Consider the following 24857-nt stretch of genomic DNA (forward strand, 5'->3'; position numbering starts at 1 on the left):
CAGAAAAGTTCAGAGAGGAATATAAAAGCCTCTGTAGTGACATCTTGGACATCATAGTTACACATGTACTTTGGCCCTCTTACTTGGCACCATGCTGTTGTGAAATCCCAACACTTCCCTCCTAATTTTGTAGACCGTTGGTTCCTCACTGAGGCTGTTTACAGGTTTCCACATCCTTTTAGGAAGAAAAATTACCTAATGCAGAAAAAAGAGCCAAATGTTTTTTTTTTTTTTTTTTTAAACTATGCCATCATTACACAGTGTTCCTTTTAAGGTGTTCCACTGGCTCATTTATTTCTAATGCGTATACAGTCGGTTACGAACAAAACCTTTATTGTCAAACTGTAAAATTTACTACCTCTTGACATGTTTTTTTTTAATATCAACTCTGTAGAGAGGGTACCTACCCCCTTCACTAGTGATAAGATAAATTAAAGGTTGAAAATGTAAAAATCAGTTAGTATGCTCAATAACATTTAATAAAGCTAAACCTTAAGTTTATTAAAATTTTACTGAATGATTAAACTATCCATATTTTTTTCTCTATAAATTATTCTCATTCAAGAAGCTGGAACAAGTAAACGGTAGTACAAGTAGTTGATTATCTAAAATGTTCTCAGTTAAGATTCTGCCAAACAGGTAACTGACTAGAAACAATGTTCTTCATTATACAGTGAAGTAAGGGTGGGGCGTCACGTCAACGTTATTGATTACCTAAATACGTCGACTAAGGTAAAGTGTTTCCACGTTGCCTAAATAGGAAGAAAGATGGCTGTATCTGGAATCTGGAATGTTGTGCAGTGTGCACGGTGAGTGTGCTTCCCCGTATACGCGTTGCATTATCACAGGGAATCCACACCATTATTGGCTATAACAGCCGCAAAGTGTTTAACCACCAAGTTAAGTTGTGTGTTACCGACAGGGGCATTGATTGGTTTACAGGCTGAAGGACGAATCCTTGTTGTATATGCTTAGATGTGGGCTTGTTTTCATCCAGAATGCTGGCCGGTTTTAAAATGGGGGTCCTAGTAGAGTTTACTTTTCATATGCAGCCAAAATAAATGGGGAAACAAAGAAAGGTAAGCATTTTTAGTGATGAATGACTGTTTTAAGGCTTTTTCCCTTTGATAACATGGTTTTTAGACTAAAAGCCTGCTATCATTTTATTCTTTGGATTTGTTTGGAGATTGGTGTAAAGTACTTGATCATTCAATAACATTTACCGTCTTGCTAAGTATGAACTCTCATTATATTTTGAGAAACTGTTGTTGCTGTGGTCCTTCAATCTTAAATTGGTTTATATAATTGGAATTTCTAACAAGGTATAGTTTGTCGGGTTTTCTTTGGGATAGACTGGTGCAATTGTAAAATACTTCAGGTGATTAGGTCTTTGTCCGGCATGGGACCCAGTGAATAATAAAGGGCAGGAAAATAAACCATAGATTAATCTAATAAAAAATAATAATTGTTAAGTGCAGCCATACAGTGAAGTCCAATACAGTAAAATAATGGTAAATTCTCTAGTAATTAAATTGATTTTGACTAGAAGATGTTCATCGGGTTCCGTCTAATTAAAAGAGCAGTGTGATTGTGATAATCCAACCGTAGTGTATCACATTGGTGGAGTGTCAAGAAAAACCTGGGAACTATGCTGGTCTTGATAACAGAAATTGATACTTCTATTGAATGATTTTCCATCTGTCTTGTTTGACATTTTTGAGTTGCTTTGCAACTTTGTTCATCATAAATACAAATTTATTTCTTACATTTCAGCACCACACAAGGAAAAAAGCTGTTCTTTCATAGTCACTGTGGTTTCTTAGGTGAGAGAAGCAGAAACCATAATACTTTATCTTTACAAATGATGAGTGCTAATTGATGATATTAGGCGTTGTCCTTTGATAAAGGCTGATGTGAGTTAGCTGATATGATGCAGTTTTATTAGAGTTTTATTGTTTTAACTGATCAAAAATGGGCTGGTCATTTATTGTAAACCCATAGAATTATTCTGAATGATCAGGTATATAAAAAAAACATTTTTATTGACAGTTGGCAAATCATTGTTAGTTCTAACTGGAGAACAAATATAATTTTGTTGAAGTTGTTGGAACTAAATATCAAACAAATCATTTCTTATGGTCACAAACGGTTTTTGCACTGGTATAAGAATCAATGTGCAGAGATAATGCATTTTTGCATTATTAATAAATCTTAAGCAGCACAATGGTGGAGTAGTTTAATGTTGCTGCCACCATCTTCTGAACCACCCAATACCTTACATTACATTATGTTAGAAACACTCATTGTCAATAATAGAGAACTGCAACATTAACTTTTATCCTTTTTAGTTTTTAGGCTTCGATATCTCTTTGGTTGCATCAGTGTTAAGGGATATTGGATATTAACTAAGCTAAATAAAAGAAAAGATTCATATAAGTGTTGGCATAAAAAATGACATCTTCAATACATTTTACATAGATTTTATTTTTATTTATTTTAAGCAAGATGCTGAATCCCTACACACTTTAGGGTTTTTGGATAAGCTCTAACTCCTCTCTATGAAGTTAAACAGAAAAGACAGGACTTCCTGTCTTCTTGGCAAACGTTAACTCTTACAAGGGATCAATTCTTTAGACTCATCATAACTTTCCCACACTTTGTGTTGAACCTTGGCGCAAGATATCACCCTGAGTACAGTACAAGCATACAGTAGGATGCCTCGAACGTGGCAGACACTGTGGGGAAGCCATCTGAAGGCGTGTCCACAGAGATGGGCAACAACAGGGATCAAACAACAGGGAGTGTCTTCCTCTTTTGCACTCTTTAATTTTTATTACAGTCTCCAATTCTCACAGCCAGGCATGCTATTATGACATAATCAGTCTCTGTCAGACCAAAACTAAAAAGACACACCACACTTGTATGTGTATTTCTAGCTAAGAAACTATGAGCAACCACCATCCAACTGTTTGGAAGGTTAGATTAGGGTGGACAAGTCTTTTTTTGGTTTGTTTTTTTCCTGTGGTGTGAATTCAGCGGAATATTTTTACTCTTCTCTGTTGCTTTATTTGGATGCTTTACATTCCAATTTACCTAGACCAGAACTTGTACAGAGGTAACAAGTAGTTTTGAACATAGTTTTAGTGATGTGTCACACTGGGCTATCATGCCAGACCGATGAACAATGTTTAAAATCAGGCAGAGCTGCAAGTCAGTGCAGTCCAGGGTTTCACTCGTGAATCAAATAAAGATACTGACAAAGTAAAAAGTTGGGTTTTGATTAAAGTTAGGGCAAGCTGAATAAGAAAACATTTTGGTACAAAGGGTTAGTTTGCAGTATTTAAGATAAAGAATATGAGAACCTAATGAGAGAAAACAGATATTTGCCTCATGCTTTTGTAGAAAAATAAAATAAAGTTTGGCTGTGGTGGCCTCAATGCATAGCTGCTAAGTATTGGTTATGTAAAAATTTGCTTTTTGTTAAAAATAAGTTGCATGCCAATTGAAACATTACATTAAAGTATCAGAAATTGCAGAATTTTCAAGTTATAAAGCAACTTATTGAGGTTTAGAGAGGCTACTCATATCACAACAACCCATAAAATCTCATGATGCTTATGACATGTAGGATGATTCAGTAGACATGTTTTTGACTTAATAGGAAACAGGAAATGTTACAGAGTGATTTTCACATGATGCTCTTAAAAAGGGCATTTTTTTTAAGATTCTGTTTGTACTTCCTCCTCCAGCAGCTCTCACCTTTGACCTCTAAAACAGAAGTTTTTTTCTTTTTTTCTTTTCCAATTCATTCCTCTCCTAAAACTTAAGAAAATCTCTGAACCCCTGCTGTAATTTGCTTTTTTATGAATGTTTGGATGCCACCCATTAGTGAAAAGATGGACCCCCAAATCCCTCCCCCCACACACACACTAAATCACACATAGTTTCCATAGGCTTGTCCAAGTTTTCCTGGACAGCTAAATGTTTGCATGTTCGACCGACCAGGCTAGAGCTCAGTGATCCTAAAAAACCCCTGCGCAGCCTCTCACTGCTCTTTCCTTAAATGAGGCTCGGACCTGAACCTGCCTCTTATCACTCTGGTTTCTGTTATCACCACCTAAGTTGCACTGTCACTTATGTTTCTTTTTACTGTTAATCCACAATCATCTCTTTCCATTTAAATGGAATGTGAGCTAATTTGAGGGACAATATGTGAAATATTGGTCTATAAGAAATATTAGCACACAGCTTTGGGTTTTAGTTGCCAGAATGCAGCAAAGCGCAGATGTGGTTAGATCAGTCATACAAGTTCCTCTTTTTAATGTTTTTTATTTTTATTTTCTGAGGTCATATTTAAGATGCGTTCCAGCCTTGTCTCACATGTTGTTTGTTGTCCAAGATTCTACAGCTCATAAGTCATTATGTCAAACAAAAAATATATTAAAAATGTGTTTGCTTTTTTGTTTACATTTAGATAATTCGGCTGCCAAGCTACAGAAGTATCTGCTATATTGACTACAGCGGCATACATTTAGGATAACAGAAAATTATTTCAAGCTGTCTGATATATCCTGCCTCTCAGTACTCAGAACAATGTTGTATATTAGGTTTTGTGTGTGTGTGTGTGTGTGTGTGTGTGTGTGTGTTTGTACCTTCATTTCATCTTGTTTAGTTTTATGGTGAGATCTCCTCTTTTTTGCAGGAATGCCTTGATCACATTCACACAGTTTAACACATTCATACCTGGAAACTGCCCACACACACATCAGCATAAGTTTAATTTTAAAGCAAGTAATCCTTTTTAATTGGAACCTGTGCAATAACTAGTTTATAAATATAAAACACAACAGAACAGAAATGTGGATAACATATAAATAACATAAAACATCCTTTATCATAAGACTTTATTAATTAGTCTTCCTGTTACAGCAAAAATCATTTTGGATTGTTCAGAAAGGATAGTAAACAATTATTTAGTGAAGAAAATATTCACCACATTTCAGCACAAACAGAGCATGGTTGCTTTGTTTTGCTGACAGAAAGGATTTTACTCTTTTTGTCCACAGTTTCTGGTTTTAGCTAGTGGTCCTGTTGGCTGTTTTTTTGTTTTGTTTGTTTGTTTGTTTGTTTTTTCAACAAGCTTCTCTTTCTCCTTGTAGTCTCATCTATAGGTATTTATTAATTTTGTACTTCCTGGAAAAGTAACATTAAGCTTTAAGATTATCTGTAAGTAGGATTTATCAGCAAGAGCAGCATAATCTTAACACTCTTTTGACATTGTGTCTTTGGTTAAACATTAACATTAAACACCTCTTTAATTCAGGAAGGAAGGTGTGTTTACATTTATGTAATTCTCCTTGAACGCCTGTAACTGATTAGTTAAAATTAAAATTCCTAGACTGTAGGTCTGACAGTCAGTTATTTAAGAATATTTAACCTGATGTGAAACATTGACTGTATAACATGGTATTTTTAGACCTTTTTGCATTCCTTATTCTTTCTTATCAGACGTGATTGTAACATAACAGCCCAAATGGTAAGTAATGATTGAGCCAGCTTTGAATGTTTAACTTTCTTTTGATTTTTAGCTGTTGTTCTTTATCCAAGCTGCGACAAAAAGGTCAAAGTGTAGCTTTTCAGGTTTACACTCACTGACCACAACATTGTGTAAACCTGTACAATCAAATGCAAACCGATACAGCAGCTCTGTCTTGAATTCTACTTTAACAAGGTTCAATGTTATAGCTTTTCACAGGCTATTATAGCCACCCTCATTCACTTTAACTTGGGTGGCCAAAACTTTAGAACCACCTCTTAATATAATGCACTCCAGTGCGACTCCACCCCCAACTATGACCTCAGTAATAAACACATAGTAAAATTATCACCTTTTTTTGGCAGTTTCAACTTTAAACTAAGAAACTATAACTGTAGGATTCTGAAAATTAAGCTTGAGGCTCACATTTCACTCTTTCCACATCCAAAAATCCACAGGACCACTCTGTAAAATTTTAAATCTTTACTTAGACACATGGGAAATTTGTTCATAAATCATCAAGATCCAGCATCCTCAACAGAACATCAATCGAATCAAACAGAGACATAACATAAGAGGGGGAAAAAAGAGAGAGAGAGGTCAAAAAACACTGTGACTCCACTGTCCTCTAATCTAAAAGATTGTTTCCGTGACCTGTCACCTGACTTCCCCTCCCTCTAGTACTTATTTAGTACAAAATAATATCTTCCTTTTTATAAAGCAATTTGAAATCATTCAAACACATTTCACATCCGGAAAATCAAACAGTGAACTTACTGAATATTGTAAATATTTCCTCCACTTATTTTGAGACTGGGAATTATGTAAATTACAGTTTTACCTATGAACTTAAATTGCTCTGATCAACCAAACATAAACTGCATTTAGGCTCCTACAATAACATTGATTGTATTATATTGTGCAGGTGTACCTAATGAAGGGGCAACTGATTGTATATAATCATTCTTGTAAGTGGAGACTGTGATGTCATTTTAGTGTTTCTACTGTAAACTCAGAACTTAAACATGTTTTAGTCAGTGAAGGATTTGTAATCTTTTATACAGGAAAAGTAGATTTGTGATTTTTCTAAGACTAATATATGATCTGCAAAAATATTGCAGTAAAAATTAAAAATTGGAAATGATGTACTCTGACTCAGTTTATGAAAATTCAGTTACTTGAAATATTTTCCAGTATCACATAAGTATGAATTCACAGGATTTGTCAGAGAAGCAATGGTATATAAATTAACCTATGTTGTGAAAACATCCGCAATGTAGATATTTTTCACTCTGCCTGGCAAACATATCATAATAATAATTTCAGGGCAAACAACCATAGTGTGCATACAACAGAACATAGGACAAGTGCATCTAGAGGCTGGGAATCAGGACGCATGTCTTGGACTCATGTCAACTCAACTTGCATTTTAACATCAGTGAGTTGTGACTTCACTTCGACTTTAGCCCTTTGAATTGAGATGACTTGCTCTGCTTCCTCTGTCCAAACATTAGCATTTATGATATAAAAATATGCACAGTGCACAGTCTAAATGTAATGCCACAGCAACAAGATAGTGGTGCCACAGTTAACATGGTTAATAAGTGTTTTTTTTTTTTTTTTTTAAACACCATTAAAAATCCAAGCACTCGACAACATCAAAAGGATGATAAATATAATACCAGTAAACTGCCTAGTAAATTAAAGCATAATCAAACTTTGTCTGGATGTGAAAAGAACTGATGATAAAAACAGAAGCTCTCAAGAGTCAACTCCATGAAAACAAAAATGTTTGACCTAAACTATACTTTCCCTGAACACAATGTCCTGGAGCCACTAACAAGTCCTAGTCACACTCTGTGGCGTTATTTTCTTAAATGTTCAGATCTTCCTTCAAATGCAAAGTATAGGCTACTTATGACAATACCATAAGAAATACTTGATTTCCAGGATATTTATGGCCATCATGGAGGCAATGGTTGCGACAGACCAAGCCAACCATCGCCGGCACCCAGTGTCACGCTGTGGGGAAGTGCCCATTAGTCTCATTGTACTGTGTGTGTCCTGCACTGGTGTCGCTAGTCAGACTCTCATTAGCGGCTTTTCAGTCGAATTGAAATGCTTATATAGAATTGGTTGGCATCTACCCACTGGCGAGTAAGATAGATATTGTTGGCTGTTCAGCTTCGTAAATCAGTAAATGGGGGCTTGACTTGGTCTTGCCCGGCCTTGGTCTTTGTATTGTCTTGGTCTTTTTCCACATTTTGTTATGCTACAGCCTTATTTCAAAATTGATCAACTTCATAATTTTCATCTAAGTTCTACCAACAATACCCTGTAACGACAACGTTGACCTTTGCTCAAACCAAAAGATAAGCAGTCAGGCAAAAGGAATGTCAAAACCCCAAATTGGTGACATTTGTGTGACTGGTATGTGATGGATGCTAATCACTGCATCTGTCAAAATTTGCAGGTACTTTGCAGGACACTAACCTAACATACTGAAATGTTCCTAGGCTGCAGGAAATACTTTAGTCACTGCTGCTTACAGTGTGGTGGTACCACCATTACTAAAGTGCTGTTAACCAATAATTTCCTGTTCGTGCTCTTTCACATTAAACCATTCAATTTTCATTAACACCAAGTTCTAGTATTTTAAAGCAGCGATGGGAAGTCGACTCTTGTCACTGAGACAACATATAGCAGCTGAGTGACACCATAGGTCTCTTGTATGAATGGTTCAGTAACATTGGCAGAGATTTGTATAATCTGTAAGCAAGTAACTGGAAACAAAACCTTATTTTAGTGCTGATAATCAAAACATTTTATCCATTTGAACTTAAAAAAAGTAGGCTGAGAGAAAAGTGTCTCTCACCTTCTGGGAAAAGCCCTGAGGTGGTTATCAAATGATTACATCATAAGTGATATCTAAACAGAGTGCACATCTGCACTTCATTTCCTAATTGGCTTGAGGTGAATCATGAAGCAGGTTCAATTCACTTCAACTTTACTTATATCGCAAAAGTCATCTCAAGGCACTTTACAGAATACAGTCAAGACTATAAAGATGTATAGAGAGAACCCAACAATTCCCCCTTGAGTGGAGTGGAAGAAAAACTTCCTTTAACGGAAGAAACCTCCAGCAGAACCAGGCTCAGGGTGGGTGGCCATCTGCCTTGACTAGTTTGGGTTAGTGGAAAGTGAAGAGAGAGAAAAGAAAGAGCAACAACAAAACATTGGGCAGGTTGGTGGGACCAGTAGCTGCACACTGGAAAACACAACTTCAAGGCCGGGGACACCTGTAGAAAGGGACAGAGAGAGGGAGACAGAGAAAGACAAAGACAACTACGGGAGAAAACACACAGAGTTAATGTCTTACAGTGGTGACAATTGTGGGGTGAGAGGAGAGGAGGAAAGGAGCTCAGTGCATCGGGGGCTGGGGCTCCAGCAGTCTAAGCCTATAGCAGCATGATAATAACTATACGTTTTATCAAAGAGGAAGGTTTTAAGCCTAGACTTAAAAGTAGAGAGGTTGTCTGCTTTCCGAATCTGAACTGGGAGCTGGTTCCACAGGAGAGGAGCTTAATTGCTAATGGCTCTGCCTCCTATTCTACCTTGGGAAAAGTCTGGGAACCACAAGTAGGCCTGCATTCTGAGATCGAAGTGTTCTACTGGGATGATATGAAGTATGAGATCTTCTATATATGATGGAGCCTGAACATTCAGAGCTTTATATGTAAGAAGCAGGGTTTTAAATTCTATCCTAGATTTTATGGGAAGCCAATGGAGAGAAGCTAGTGAAGGTGAAATGTGATCTCTCATGCTAGTTCCAGTCAGCACTCTAGCTGCAGCATTTTGGATTAATTGCAGGCTCTTAAGGGAGTTACAGGGGCATCCTGAAAGTAGGGAATTACGGTAGTCCAACTTAGAAGTAACATATGCATGGACCAGTTGTTCGGCATCACTTTGAGAAAGGATGCTCCTAATTTTGGCAATGTTCCGTAGGTGGAAGAAGGCTGTTCTAGAGATTTGTTTTAAATATCTCCAATAACTCCAAGATTCCTTGCAGTATTACTGGAGGCCAGACTTATGCCATCTAGAGTAACAATATGGTTGGACAGCATATTTCTGAGATTGTTGGGCCCAAATACTATGACTTTGGTTTGTCTGAGTTTAGAAGTAAATTGTGGGAAATACAGGTCTTTATGTTTTGATTTACCTGATTTGTTTTCATCTGGTTCCATAGATAGATATAGCAGTGTATCACCAGCATAGCAATGGAAATTTATGGAGTGCTTTCTAATAATGTTGCCTAAAGGAGACATATATAAAGTAAAAGTATTGGTCCTAACACAGAGACCTGTGGAACTCAATAGCTAACCTTTGTGTGCATAGAGGATTCATCATTAACATAAACAAATTGAAATCTATTAGACAGATAAGATTTAAACCAACCTAGTGCAGTTCCTTTAATCCCAATTTCATGTTCCAGTCTCTGTGATAAAATGTTGTAATCAATGGCATCAAATGCAGCACTAAGATCTAACTGAACAAGTATAAAGATGAGCCCATGATCTAATGCCAAGAGAAGATCATTGGTGACTTTTACCAGTGCTGTTTCTGTACTATGATGAACTTTAAATCCTGATTGAAAGTCTTCATACAAATTATTCCTGTACAGGTGGTCACATAATTGTTTTGCAACTACTTTTCGAGAATTTTAGAAACTAAGGAGAGATTGGATACTGGTCTGTAATTGGCTAAAACACCTGGGACAAGACAGGGATTTTTAAGTAGTGATTTGATTACAGCTACCTTATAGGCCTGTGGTACATAGCCTGTTTCTAAAGATAGATTGATAATATCTAATACGAACGTATGTACTAAGGGTAAAGCTTCCTTGAGCTGTCTAGATGGAATAGGGTCTAGCAGACAGGTTGGCTTGTATCACAATGGAATTTATACTTTTGCAATGTATCATGAAAATGATTTCACATAAAATCATTCTGCAGCTTTTTTGTTATTAAAAACAGTCTTGAAAAGAGAGTGAAAGAGTATTATGACATAAAATGTTGAGGTTGTAGGTTATGAAATGCACTTTATGCACTTTATCAATTATAATGCTGCCAGAACTACAAAATATAAATTTTAGTAAGGTATACATTGAGGTCACTTTAAATTAAATTCACACTTTTTGCCCTAGAAACAATCTGTTGAGCCATTTGATGCACTGAAGCAAATCATGTTCATGTTGCTCTTTCTGTGTGGTAAAGCTGCCCTGACACTGTTTCTTCGCAGCTGTCTATGAAACTTAAAATGCACATTAAGCACATTTTATATATTTTAAGAGACATAGATTTTCGTGGGTTATATTTTATGGCTGCTTTAATATATTGTTTGACCAGAATTGTAAAGGCCAGGCAAGCTTTTGTTAGGAACTAGGTTACACAGTGATCCCTGTGTCATTGTCCTGAGTTATTTTGTAATATATCTCTTTATTTTCGTTTGTATGCACAGTCTCTTCTCTTGTAGTAATCTGTTTTCTCTTCATCTTTCTGTTCCAAGCATAAAGTATCATTGGACAGTAACCACTGTATTTTGCCGACAGGGTGTGGCTATGTGCATGTGTGTTGTGACTGTTCCTTTTTTTAGTTCAGAGAGGAAATTCAACCAACATCACAGGAATTTCATACACTTCTTTGGGTGTGTTTATTACATTTTCTTTGAAACAAATCTAAGGAGTGAAAGAACAACTCCTGAGCATGTTTCTTTTTCTTTAAACCCCCAAAACAAGTGCTTATTGTGCCAAAGTTGAAACACTAAAATGTTCATAATTGATACTGACAGCAAAGCTGCTTTACTGCACTTATTCACCCTGAGTTGGCTTTGTTATACTGTAAGCAACAACAGAGCTCTGTCGATTAGTCGATAAATTTATTAATAATAATAATAATAATAATAACACAAATATCGATCATTTAGCTGATCAAATGTCAGGACTTCATACTTTATGTTGTCATACATAAGAGTTAACAGATTATTTGTAAGTTTTGGACTGGTAAAAATGTCAACTTGTACAATGGGAAGTTACGAAATTTTATAGACAAATGGGATGTATTGACAAAATATTGAGATCAATCAACAATGGAAATAATCCATTGTTGCAGATCCACATTGATATTTATATAATTGGTTAGTCAACCTTTTCAGCTAAAACTAGCAACATGCAATATTGCAAGTTGTGCAAACCCACTGCATTCTCACCTAACTGTTGCTGTATGATGTTTTTATGATGTTTACACACAGTCATCCAGTTGCTGTTATCTGGAAGTTGAGTAATGACAACTGGACTTCTTTCTTTTCAGGAGATAGAAAGAAGTTCTACCTCTTGTAACGCTGAGCTTCTGCTGCTTTTCTCTTCTACAGCAGCCTTCCTGTGTGCTGCTGTAGGCTGGTCAACAGTGCAAACTGTATAAACCCACTGATTCCTGCGGCTAGTAAGCATACTAGTACATATCTGCACAAGAGCCCATGCATGGGTCGCTCCATGTAACATATTGGAGCCGTAAGTATCTAACTGCGAAGCACCTGCCTGAATGTGATGATATAGGATCACCTGGATAATGGAGTGAAGCATTGCTCTGTTGGTTTAATGGAGCAACATATAGACACAGCCTCGCTATCTTTTCAAATTTCAAAATGATACAAATTGTTGAATATTTCTCAAGGGTAATCATCTTTGGCTAAGTGTAAGTAGCTACAACGTCTGAGAAAGAAGAAGTTGTATATTTGCATATCTTTTATTAAAAATGTACAGCGTTGGAATAACTGCTAACAATTTAATTTGGACTTAAATAATTCTTAAAACAGGATTTAACCATTAACATATAGCACAGTCTTAGGAAGAATGAGTAACGTGATCATAATGGCATCTTTCTTTCATCTCTTTTGTCCATAATAATGTACCTTAAGTCCAGGACTAACTCCTTGTTATGAACTTTGTTGTTGATAGTTTTGGTAACTCCTTGTTTAGTATCACAGTCCTGTCTTTTTTTTCTTGCACCATCATTATAGCACAGCACAAACAAAAAATGTTTTGTTTAAACCCCAGTAGTCACTTTTGAGACGTCAAAGTAATAGTTGTGTTGTGTGATGTTCATTTAAAAGCACAAGAGGAAAAATGTACACTTATGTAGCCTTCACATTGATATTTATTCCTGTAAAATGTCTGCCTTTTTGGGTTTTTACAACCTCAGTGGTTACAGTGTTCAGTTTAGGAAATGACTTTAAAGTCAGTGGGAAGTGTCGGAGATAAGTATGGTGTGTGTGTGTGTGTGTGTGGTTAGGCAGCTGTGTATGTATTCAGTTCCTGTTATCTTTAACTGTCATGCTTGTTTCCTTCTGAGTTTTATGGCTTGCGCTTCTGTGTGTCTGTGGTGACAACATTGCCGTCATATTGCAAAGCCTTGTGTGTACTGAAGATTCACTGGGAATATGTAATGTTTGCGGAGGTAATTTATACAATACTTTTAGTTTCTTAGTTTACTCAATTCTTTCATTAGTTTTAGTTTTTTTTTTTCACTAAATACCTATGGGAACAAAGGGGAGCACATGCATTATAAAGCTTTAGTCTAATAATTGCATTGCATACATTTAGCACTTACTAAAGTGAGGTTATATTTTATTACTATATAATTCCGTTCATAATGTATATAAAAATTACATAGTATCATAAATAAAAATTAAATAGAATTTGGTTACCACTGTCATTAATTCCAGCTAAAGCGATATTTAAGTAGCTTTACTCATAGGATAATATGCCATTATCTATACATGTATACTCTTATTCTTTGAATAAAATACAGTGGCTATATGAATAAATATATGGTTTAATTGGAGATATCTGAATCACTCAAATGTACACGTAATTGACTTTATGTCGTAGTTGGTGCTGCCACCTCACAACTAGAATGTCCCAGGTTCAATTCCCCAGCCAGCTTTGGCCTTTCTGTTTGGCGTTTGTATGTTTTCCCCGTGCTTGCGTTGCTTTCCTCCGGGTACTCCGGTTTCCTTCCACAGTCCAAAGACCTGCAGGTTATTTGCCGACTCTAATTTGCCTATAGGCGTGAATGTGAATGTGTCTGTGTATGTCTCTCTGTGTTGGCCTTTTAGATAGACTGGTGACCTGTCCAGGGTGTACCTTGACCCTCAGCCAATGGCAGCTGGGATAGGCTCTAACACCCCTGCAACCCTGAACAGAAGAAGAAGTTACAGATAATGGATGGATAGATAAAAACTACCATTAAAACATTTTGTTTTTCTTGTCTCCTCTCCTCAGAGTACTCAGATAGATCCAGAGGAGTTGTTCACCAAATTGGATCGAATTGGAAAGGGATCTTTTGGAGAGGTATGTTTTGTGTGTGTGTGTGTGTGTGTGTGTGTGTGTTCATGCTTTCCGTTTTTTTTTTTTCCATTTGTTAAAATGTCTCACAGACAATCTTTGTCTCACTCTGCCCAGACACAGGCTACAGGAAGTAAGTTACTCACAGGTGTAGTGTTTAACAGCTGAAAAAACATGCTGTCAGAGATCCTTGGTATTTCAAACAGTAATCGCAGCATCAGTACTGGGTAAAAACGAGAAGCATGTTGGAACACTGCCATTTGCTAATGATAGTCAGAGTTTAGTGAATCATTGTCTGAACTTGGATTTACACTCTATTTTGTACAAAAAACTTTCCATAGTCACACACTAATTTCTTCTCATATGCAGTAGAATGCTGCACTGTAGAGCTGAGGTGAAAGAGAGCAGCAGCGGCATGAAACTAGATTGAGAAAAAGTATCAGATTGGTGCCGATGTCAAGTATCCAGATCAGACTGGGAAACCTCTATTAATAATCTATTCTCTTTGTATTCTTTTCACCATCCAACTTAATTTCATTATGTATTACTCCTCCTCTTGCAGGTGTTTAAAGGTATCGATAATCGTACTCAGAGTGTTGTTGCCATAAAAACCATTGATCTCGAAGAGGCTGAGGATGAGATCGAGGATATCCAGCAGGAGATCACGGTTCTCAGTCAATGTGACAGCCCCTACATTACCAAGTACTACGGTTCCTACCTGAAGGTACGACAGACTCTCAGTTTTTTTTTATTCTGTTGAGTTGATCTTTGTCGAAAACCTGTAGTCTTTCAAAGGAGCCATTGATGTTTATAACAGTTGTGTACCAAAACAACCATTAGGTGTTTACGGAAATGGACAAAAAAATACAGAATTTGTCCTTTATTTGACTTGCATTTCTTGTAGATTTTGAAAATGAAATGTGTTTTAGGGCAGCAAACTATGGATCATCATGGAGTATCTCGGTGGGGGTTCCGCACTTGACTTGGTAAGTGTTAAATTCCAACAGTTATAGTTTTTTTTATTATTATTTTTGTATTTAGTAACGTAACCTTAATAAATGTACTGAGGAAAAAATTAGGTGCCAAAACAAAATTTAAAAAAACTAACTTTCTATAAATCAAATGGCTGTTTATAGTGTTACCTCTTAAAAAGGACCTGATGTATTCCTGATGTGAATCTTTGGATAGACACCACCTCTATTTGTAGTAAAAAACTTTGAATTTTATCCAAATTTTAGGTCTATTTGTTTTTAGAAAAGGTGTGTGTATATATAAAATATACAGCAGTACTTTAGTACTTCTGATCCTGTGGTGTTCCGGCCAAAGTTTCTCTGTTCAATCTTGTCTTGAATGTGACTAAACAGGGTGTGTTTGCATTGTTTGTGTTCCTACATAGAGCCTTCACCATATCAGTGAGTGTTTAATGTGTGTGTGTGTGTGTGTTAACACAGCTGCGGGCAGGTCCCTTTGATGAGTCTCAGATTGCCACTATGCTAAAGGAGATCCTGAAGGGGCTGGACTACCTGCACTCTGAGAAGAAAATCCACAGAGACATTAAAGGTATGAATGGGTCTCAACAACAGTTCTGCCTGCCTGTCTGTCTGTCATGCTATGACATTGTGTCGATCTGTAGATCAGCTAATTCATTGGGGATTCAACAAACCTTAAGCAAAGGCTGGGAGATCTGGGTTTCTTCTCCCTAAAATGAGTCCAGCCTCTAGAAAACTGTAGACCCTTCACTTCCTACAACTGACTATGAAATCACAATGTTCTCTTATTTTCTAACCCTGTCTTTCTGTCAGAACTGTGTAGTATCTGTGTGAAGATACCTAAGCCATTCTGCTTTTAGTCATAGTAGCTATATTCAACTTGACTTTCCCTACACTGCAATGAAGGAGGTAACCCTAACCCTACATTTAGGGTTGTATAATTTCTGACTTTACTTCCCCTGAGTTTCTGTAGTAGTAGTGTCAAAATAGACACTGGTATACCACATTTCTGAAACACAAAAAAAAAACAAGAATGAATAGACTGAGAGCAAGATGACAGCTCATCTGTATATCCAGATACAGTGTTTGCTGGATGTGTATCTGTACCTCCTCCTGTGGTTATACATGTATGCAAAATACTGTTAAATCTATTTTAATATACTCTTTGATATCAAAGGATTATGTTCTTCCTTATTGTACAGCTTATAACATTATACAGTAATATTAAAGGGCGTATTTACCAATTTTCACCTTGCTTTGTAAGGCTCTAGCTCAGGGAACACATGCATATCAGCCATATGCATATGTTGTTCTTAAACATCCCTCTGCCTTCCTTATATTAAAATGTATGTCTGCTTCTGTGATGTTATTTGGTCATTTGAAATATTTTGGTGCAGGAAAGACAGATGGTTAATAGCATCTATTTATATGTACTCATTCAGTAGAACCTTAGGAAGCAAGTGTAAAATTAGCGGTCACTGTTTACACACTAGTTACTTGACTAGTAATACACAGGTGTATTATTTAGCTTCTATTTTAGTTTAATTATCTTTATAGTTAGGGAATTTGAAATTAAACACTGCAGATTTGAGCAAAGTAAAGACGCTGAGCTTTAATTCATGAAGTTAGACAAAAGTGTAGAACTAATTATTCAGGAATTACAGCCATTTTCATACTAACAGCCCCATTTTTGGTGGCTCCTAACTAATTGAACAAATGGCTGACAAGCAGTTGTATGGCCAGGTGTAGGCTGTTCCCTCCTTACTCCATGACTAGTCAAGCAGATAAAAGGCCTGGAGGTGGTTCTGAGTTCTACATTTGCATTTGGTAGCTGTTCACTGCAACCCTGAACATGAGGTCCATAGAAGTGTCTATGCAAATGAAGGGGTGAAAAACCCACCAGAGAGAGAGCAAAAGTGTTGGCCGTGGCCAATACAACAGCTTGAAACATTCTTACAATGAAGGAATTAGGTGGGAGCTCAACAACAACAAAATGGCTCAGAAGACCACGCAAGACAACTAAAGTGGATGACCACAGAATTCTGTCCTTGGTGAAGAGGAATCCTCTCACAACATGAAGCCAGGTCAAGAAATATCTTGAGGAGGTAGAAGTGTCCAGCGTCAAAGTCGACCATCAAAGTCGAATTTATTAAATAAGATACCTAGGATTCACAAGGTGCAAAACATCTTGTAACAAAATTAGGAAAAGTATGGAGAAGAAAAGCAACATCTCATGACCAGAAGCATCACCAGATCATCTGTCAAACATGGAGGCAGTCTTACGGCATGAGCTTTTTTTGTTTGTTTGTTTTTGCATTCAAATCCCCATTGTTCAACCAGGAAGTACATGCGACAACAAAAAGTTCAATCAAAGTCAGTCTTAATAATTATTATAATTACATCAGAATCCGTATTAATACTGACAATTTTCTTTAGCTGCCAACGTCCTGCTGTCAGAGCATGGTCAAGTGAAGCTGGCAGATTTCGGGGTGGCCGGTCAGCTGACAGACACGCAGATCAAAAGGGAAACCTTCGTGGGAACGCCATTCTGGATGGCCCCAGAGGTCATCCAGCAGTCGGCCTACGATTCCAAGGTCAGACATTTTTAATAGAAGATAACTGTTCTTAGGATACTGAAGCTATCATGATCTTGTTACCTGTTTAAGTGTATTGTTTAATTTGTGTGCCTGATGTTATATTATATTTATGCTGCCATTCTGACTAGATCCCTGTTAAGCCATTGAGGCAAATTTGTGATCCAGAAACTATGAAACAATACTTTACTGATAGGATATTGTCCTGTTTGTGTGCTGCTCTCTTTTTGCACCATATGTGGTGCTGTGTGTTCTTCCCAAACAGTTCTACCTTTGTTTCATCTCTTCACAAGACATGTTCCTCGTAGTGCTGTGGAGTGTCAAGGTGGTCTTTGGCAAATTTCAAGCATGCTGCCATGTTGTTTTTGGAGAGCAACAGTTTCTTCCGTGGTTTCCTGCTGTGGGTACCTTGCATGTTCAGTGTTTTGCTTATGGCTGACTCACGAAGAGAGATGTTAACCAGCTCTAATAATAACCGTGGTCACAGTACCAAATCATCTTTATAGACAATATGTCTAACTGTGGACTGATGAATAACCAAAGACTTTGATAATACTTTGTAACCCTTTCCAACGACATGCAAATCTACAAGTCTTTATTGTAGGTTGTCTGAGCTTTGTTTTGCAAGACATGGCTCATGTCAGCTGATGCTGCTTGTGTACGCTGACACTGAGTATTTTTATATGTCAAGCTAGTTCTAAACCACATCTCCATTCCCATTTCATTAGCTGGATTCCAGGTTTGCTACCACCTGATTCCATTTGACGTTAAGTGAAATCAGAGTTTCTGGTGATGCTGTTACTTTTTATGTTTACTGGGTTCAACAAAAAGATGAAAGATCATGCTGTGTTTAATCAGTTTAGAGTGGTTTGTTGATATTCTTGACTCTGAAGATCAAATCACACTTACGCAGAAATTTTGTAAACTGCCATTTCTTTTTCTTGCAACTGTGTGCTCAGCTAGTTTTTGTTGCCCCTGTCCTTGATGTATTAATCGAGTAATGTTTTTAGCTCTTTTGGTCATAGCTGCTTTATTTAGCAGTGTTTGTACACTTCCTTGCATTTGTATATGGACAGCGAGGCGAAAAAAATACACTTGTAAATATAATGTTATTCAGTAAAAAGCAAGTTTACCTATAGTAAAATTTATTTTTACAGGACTATTGTCTTAAATTGCATTAGATTGTTGTACCTAATAAAATGACCAGTTAGTGTACGTTCACTATTTGAGCAGTTAAATATTTGCATAACTGATTTAACAGTTCTCTCAAACCCACTCCTACACAAAAAGAATACATACCCTTTTTTTCTATCGTTATGACATAGATGATATTTTTAGTCCTGTTTGTCAAAGTCTGTGCACTGTTTTTGCGTATTCCCATAGCAACTTTAGCCACATGGTTTTGTTGTTTCTTGCTCTGGGGTCATTTGTAAAGTTCTCATGAAATTAATTGCCTCTGATTGAAACACTCCTTCTATTGTAATGTATGGATACAGAAATAATTATTTTCTTACATCAACCCTGACTATCCTCATAATGACAGGAGTGTCCACTTATTTTTATTTTACAGGGGATTCCCTCATCTTTGTCAGTATCTCCAAACAAAAATACCCATTTGCCACAACAAATGACTTGATTTTAAAATGCACATAAGTCAAACAGCTCAATAGATGTAGCTGCAGCTGCTACCATCAAACACAAACACAAGCAGAAATAAAATGCTGGGTTGAGTAGTTGGACGTGATAGCTAATACCTAAGTAAACAAATGACTTAATGAAATTATACAATAAGTTGACGTCTGCTGGGCTGCCTGATGTCTTTGTGTCAGTACATGTCTGACAAAGATGTGAGTGGTTAAATGTGTTTTGGGTGTGTATATATTGTCTCTTGATGTAGTTGGATTCATGTCACAGTGTCTGTGTGTGCACATCAGATTTGTGTGTATTTTTCAAGGGATGTCTGTGTGTATATAACCATATCGACTAAGGCGTTTTGGGGCAAGAAAAGGAGTTAAGGTGCTGTGCAACGGCGTGTCAGCACGTCTGCTACATGCTGCCATATGGTTGGTGTGCAACAGTAATGGAGCTGGTGATGTTAACAGTCAAACAGTGACAGAGTATTCCGTTGTAATGTGACCGTGAACAGCTCTGCTGCATGTTGTATGACCTGTGTGTGTGTGTGTGTGTGGGAGTGTGTGGGAGTGTGAAAGAGAGATCATGTTGTCTCCTTACCTGGGACACATGGTGACTGGAGCAAGTTGAGAAGACATGACATTCAAACTGTGTGCATTTGTGTGGGACATATGGTTAGTGGGTGTGACCACCATCAGGCTAACAATAAGTCAGCCTCACGACTAAGATCTAAACCACCTGACTGTATACAGTAAATAACACAAAGGTGTGTAAACTCTATTCCTACTACTTAGTGAAACAGGCAAACAAGCTTTGCAACAAAGTTGAGAGAAAACCTATGAAAAACCTCAAACCTAGCGTATAGTGTATTCATAAAAACATTGTTTAGAGTCATTTATCAAGTAAACAAGCGTTTGTATTTTGACGTGAGAGTCTCCCAGAACCCATAGATATTGAGACATATTTTAGTTAATTTTAGTTTACACAGTTTTAAGTTAAAATGCTGTGTCAGAAACCTGTATGTTTTGTCAAGTCAGGATCAAGTTCAGTTTAAAAGTACACAAAGTCAGTACAATGACTCTCTGGGCTGTCATGAGACAGACCTTTACCATTTCATCACAACATAACTACCACAACATATATCCTCCGTTTCGGATTTTTAGTACAATTCACTTGACTAAATTGCACAATGTACAGTGTATTAATAGCATTATTATTGTTTTATTTAATTTTTTGCTTTATTGATATCTTGTTACTTTGTACTAATACAGTATATAAACAACTACTGCAACACAAACTTTAAGTATTTATGTTGGATAGTTTCACTTTGAAGAAACCACAGTCTTCGGTAGGTTATAGAGTCTAGTTTATTTGTTAATTTTTTTATTAACTAGCTTTAATCATTTTGGATTCACTGCATTTACCTGCTAGGATAAATTGCATATATAAAATAAAATGTCTATATCCCTGTCATGATGGTGGGATTGGATTGGACTTCACAGAAATTGTAAAAACATTTCATGGGACAGCCTACAAAACAGGAAACATGAATTCTATCAGGAATTAATCACTATTAACTCCTCCTTTACATGATCATGTACACCCTCAACATTTGCTATATCATATTCAATCTTAAAAAAAAGAGTATGGCTATTAAATTTGAATACCAAATGATCATGTCCAATCTTGTCACATTTTTATTTTTTATCCAGGCTGACATTTGGTCGTTGGGCATCACCGCCATTGAGCTTGCCAAGGGTGAGCCTCCAAACTCCGACATGCATCCGATGCGAGTGCTGTTCCACATCCCTAAATCTCCTCCTCCTACACTGTCTGGAGATTTCTCCAAGAGCTTCAAAGAGTTCACTGAGGCCTGCCTCAACAAGGACCCTACCTTTGTAAGACACATACACAAAATCAGCCATACCACTAAAACACAGCACATAACTAGTGTCACATCTATGGGTCACATAGGACAGTTTGTGCTCAAACTTTAAAACAAATTCTGATTGCAGGTCTTTTATTCATTGATTTACATTGTATTATTTTCATTTTGTATGTTCTGGACACTTTTTCTATCACTGGTTGTGTTCTTGTACTTGGGGCTCTTTTTTTAAAGGGTTTTCCAGGGTTAAGTACATCTTAAAAAAAAAAAAACAACCTTCTAAAATCTTCCAAAATCTTAGTAGAATTGAAAACATTTACAAATATATAGATTTTATATATATTAATGGATTTTATACACTCTTTGTGTTTTGGTGTGATTCATTTTAATCCAGCTTTTCTTTAGTGTGTAATTGTGGTTGCATCTTGCTGCCCCCTGGTGGATTAAATTGTAATTGTTGAGAACCTCCCTTTCTTCCTTTTCTGAGGTTTTCTCTCACTTGTTTTCTTCATGCAGCGCCCCACAGCGAAGGAGCTCCTCAAACACAAGTTCATTGTCAAACACTGTAAGAAGACGTCTTACCTTAGTGAGTTGATTGACAGGTACCGGAGGTGGAAGGACGAGGGACACAGTGACAGCAGCTCTGATGATTCTGACAGGTAATTTGATTGTAAATTATATAGTTATCTATATTATTAGAGTTGAACAATAGCAGATATGAAAGGTCTCAGGCGTTCTTGTAGTCAGTATGCTGATATTAAACCTGAGACTTTAAGTGTTCCTGCTTTTGAGCTTTAAGCAGGCATCAGGAACAGACTGTGGTATTGCTGATTTTCAGTTTAAACAAGAACAAACACACTAGAAGATCAGATGTCACATTTTTATGACTCAACATTGCTATATAGGCATTTCCAAAGAGCTCACTGTGTGTGTGTGTGTGTGTGTGTGTGTGTGTGTGTATGAAGTGAGTCCAGTAACAAGGAGAACAGTGAGTCTCCTGAGTGGACCTTCACCACAGTCCGTAAGAAGAAGAAAGAGGACAGGAAGGTTCTCAATGGAACGGTCAGTACCAAGTTTGCTTAAAGTAATAATATCAGTGCATGACATGCATGTAGTGGACTGAAAGAGGAAAAAATACTCACTGTTGTCAATATGTGGAAGTTGCAGTTTTTGAGTTATTTGCGTGTTAGGGAAAAGATCATAAACCATTTTTTCCATTTTGTAGTCTGAAGTAAAAGTACTGTAGCATTTGGATATTTTACTTACATTTCACACAATAATGTAAATTTGGCATGAAGTTCAGGGATGTAATTGGTTTGTGCTCGTCAGCTGTATACATCTATCTGCACTCATCTGAAAACTGTTTTTCTCTCTTTTCTCCTCATCTTCCACAACCTAATGTGTAACAGGCTCAGGATCAGCTGAGTAAATCTGCCAGTCTGAACACAGTCATCTCACCTGTCTTTATTGAGGTTAGTTTACACACATATAACAAGCCATAATAAAGTAAAGTATTTAATTAAATGAAATAATAACAGCTAATGAGTGTGCGGTATTAAAATAATTTGGTTTAAAGTCTGCTGTCTTTTACAGTAAAGTAAGTCCATATAAATATAAAATGTTTTATAATATAGAGCAAAACAAAATTATTTTATAAATTATACAGAAAACAGAACAGGTATTGCACAAACTATTTTAGCGTAGCTTTTTTTGTAAAGGACTAGGTCAACACATTTCACCTGTTCCTGAATCACAGGAAGTCGCAGTGAGTATATGGTTAGAAGGTTATGTTATGGTTGGAAGAAATATCTTCTTAGCATCTTATTATGTGCCTCATAATAATATCTCAATTGCTCAGTCTGTACCAAAAAATCTGTTTACCAGCATTTGTTTATGAGAATTATATGAAATGTAATAAATTAATGAGTGAGGTTGTGAGTGCTGGTATTGGGTTTGTTCTTCCAGTGAGCCTAGTTGTTTACTCCTGTTTGCAGTCTGAGCGAACTAGAAGCTGTAGCTTCGTATTTACTGCACAGTTATAAGCATGTAACAATCTTTTTGACTAGAAAACAAATAAGTATATAACTTCAATAGTCAGTTTTTCCAATAAAATCGAGAAACAGGGTTTTAAACATTTCAATTTCTAAAATATTGAGGTAAAGAGTCTTAAGAAAACACTAGCTCTCAATAAACCTGTTTTTTTTTTTTTTAAAGTTTAATTTTATTGTTATTTAATCTACCTACACAAGTAAATGCTAAGTGCCATTTTCCATCTTTCCCTACAACACCAAGATTATAATACTGGGGGGTAGTGACCCTAAAAAAAATTGAGCTAAGAAATACTTAAACATGGTGATAAAATCAATTAATGTGTACTGTTGTTAAAACAGTACTGAGAACAGTACCTTGGTGTCCTGAAACAAACTCTGATGTTTATCAGAAACCTTTTTAATGTCTCCTCCTGTAGTTAAAGGAGCAGCACAAGGAGCACTCTGAGCAAAGACTGGCCATCGAGGAGCTGGAGCGCAACATTCGATTGGCTGAAGACGTTTGTCCAGGTATCACGGACAGGATGGTCATGCATATAATTGCCAGGTACCAGAAGTACGTTCACCATTTTCCAAAATGGTCTTTTTTTCCCCCCCTATTTTCTTTCATCTTTCCTCTCACTTTTTTCTTTTTTGCCAAGTTATTACAGTTCATGACCCTCTTAACTTTTATAGAAGGTGCCTATAAAAGGCACCTAGAAATATAAAAATATTCATATTACGTTGTGTCCCTGTAAAAAATGTTTTTTTTAAAACACAATTTTTTTTAGTATATAATGTTCTTATATAAGTACTTAATTTTCATTGTGTGCACTATTAACAAAGAAAGCCGTGGAAAAGGTCAGCTTATTGCAACATAGGATAATTTAAAGTCAGTTTATTACAATAGAAAAGCAGGAAATGTTGTAATTATCCACATTTAGGAAGCTACATAGTTTCCTTCATATTTGGTTGGTAAATGACCTAATAAAACTATCAGCTGATCCATTAGTTCTGCAATACTAGCTGGTTTCCAGGTGTGGGAAGATAATGAAACGTTGTGACAGTAAGATGCCAACACAAAGCCTGCGGCTCTTTAGGAGGTTAATCCAGCCAAGCACTTAGTGTTGATATAGACAAATCCTCTGTGTCTCTTTGACATGATTTGTTTACCAAATATCCTGCCTCTTCCTGATTTTCTCTTGCTGTCTCTCAGGTTCACAACCAAATGAAGGACAAATCCCAACAACGGACATGTGAAATGAAGAGAGACTGTGTCTCCATATGGTGACGCTGCTGGATGATTGAAAACAGAGGAGATTTGCTGTGCAACTTCTCCTCACTGTACACACACCTCACTCACACACACACACACACACACACACACACACACACACACACACACACACACACACACACACACACACACACACACACACTACTAATGTAAAATATACATTATATGTTATATATTTTTCACTGCTGCTGGTTAAAGACCTTTTTTCTTCCCAATCTGTATTTGTAAGATGGCAACATATTGGAATCAACTTGTCCAAGTGTTAGAAAGTAGAGTTGCAGTTGGTTTTCATTTCTCCTTTTTAGGGCCATGAACTCGATCTCTTTCATTTTTTTTGTAGCCAAACTAAAGCAGACCATTTCATCAAACTTAAGCATGGAAATACGTTATGTTTTCTAATCTTTCTAAACTTCCCTCAAGAACCATCATGTGCCTTAATTCTTCATGAAATTAGTAATTTTTCTAAACGAAGACAGATGTGCTTTTGTCAAACTGC

The 24857-nt window shown here is 36.7% G+C and overlaps 1 protein-coding gene across 2 annotated transcripts in view; it reads left to right on the forward strand.

The window, feature by feature from the left end:
- The window catches only part of stk26 (serine/threonine protein kinase 26), a 28493-nt gene extending 3993 nt beyond the window's left edge, over positions 1-24500 (forward strand). Inside the window, exons 2-12 of one of the 2 annotated variants that reach the window (XM_067523687.1) lie at positions 13875-13943; positions 14500-14661; positions 14867-14923; positions 15389-15497; positions 17363-17520; positions 20865-21050; positions 21554-21696; positions 22003-22099; positions 22447-22509; positions 23505-23641; positions 24281-24500. In XM_067523687.1, the coding sequence (XP_067379788.1) occupies positions 13875-13943; positions 14500-14661; positions 14867-14923; positions 15389-15497; positions 17363-17520; positions 20865-21050; positions 21554-21696; positions 22003-22099; positions 22447-22509; positions 23505-23641; positions 24281-24296 (1197 nt within the window). In that variant the 3' untranslated portion in view covers positions 24297-24500. The remainder of the gene's footprint in view (positions 1-13874; positions 13944-14499; positions 14662-14866; positions 14924-15388; positions 15498-17362; positions 17521-20864; positions 21051-21553; positions 21697-22002; positions 22100-22446; positions 22510-23504; positions 23642-24280) is intronic. The other variant, XM_067523688.1, reaches the window with a different exon arrangement.
- Positions 24501-24857: the final 357 nt, after the last annotated feature.

This window comes from Channa argus, chromosome 12 (assembly GCF_033026475.1).
Source record: "Channa argus isolate prfri chromosome 12, Channa argus male v1.0, whole genome shotgun sequence".
NCBI lineage: Eukaryota > Metazoa > Chordata > Actinopteri > Anabantiformes > Channidae > Channa > Channa argus.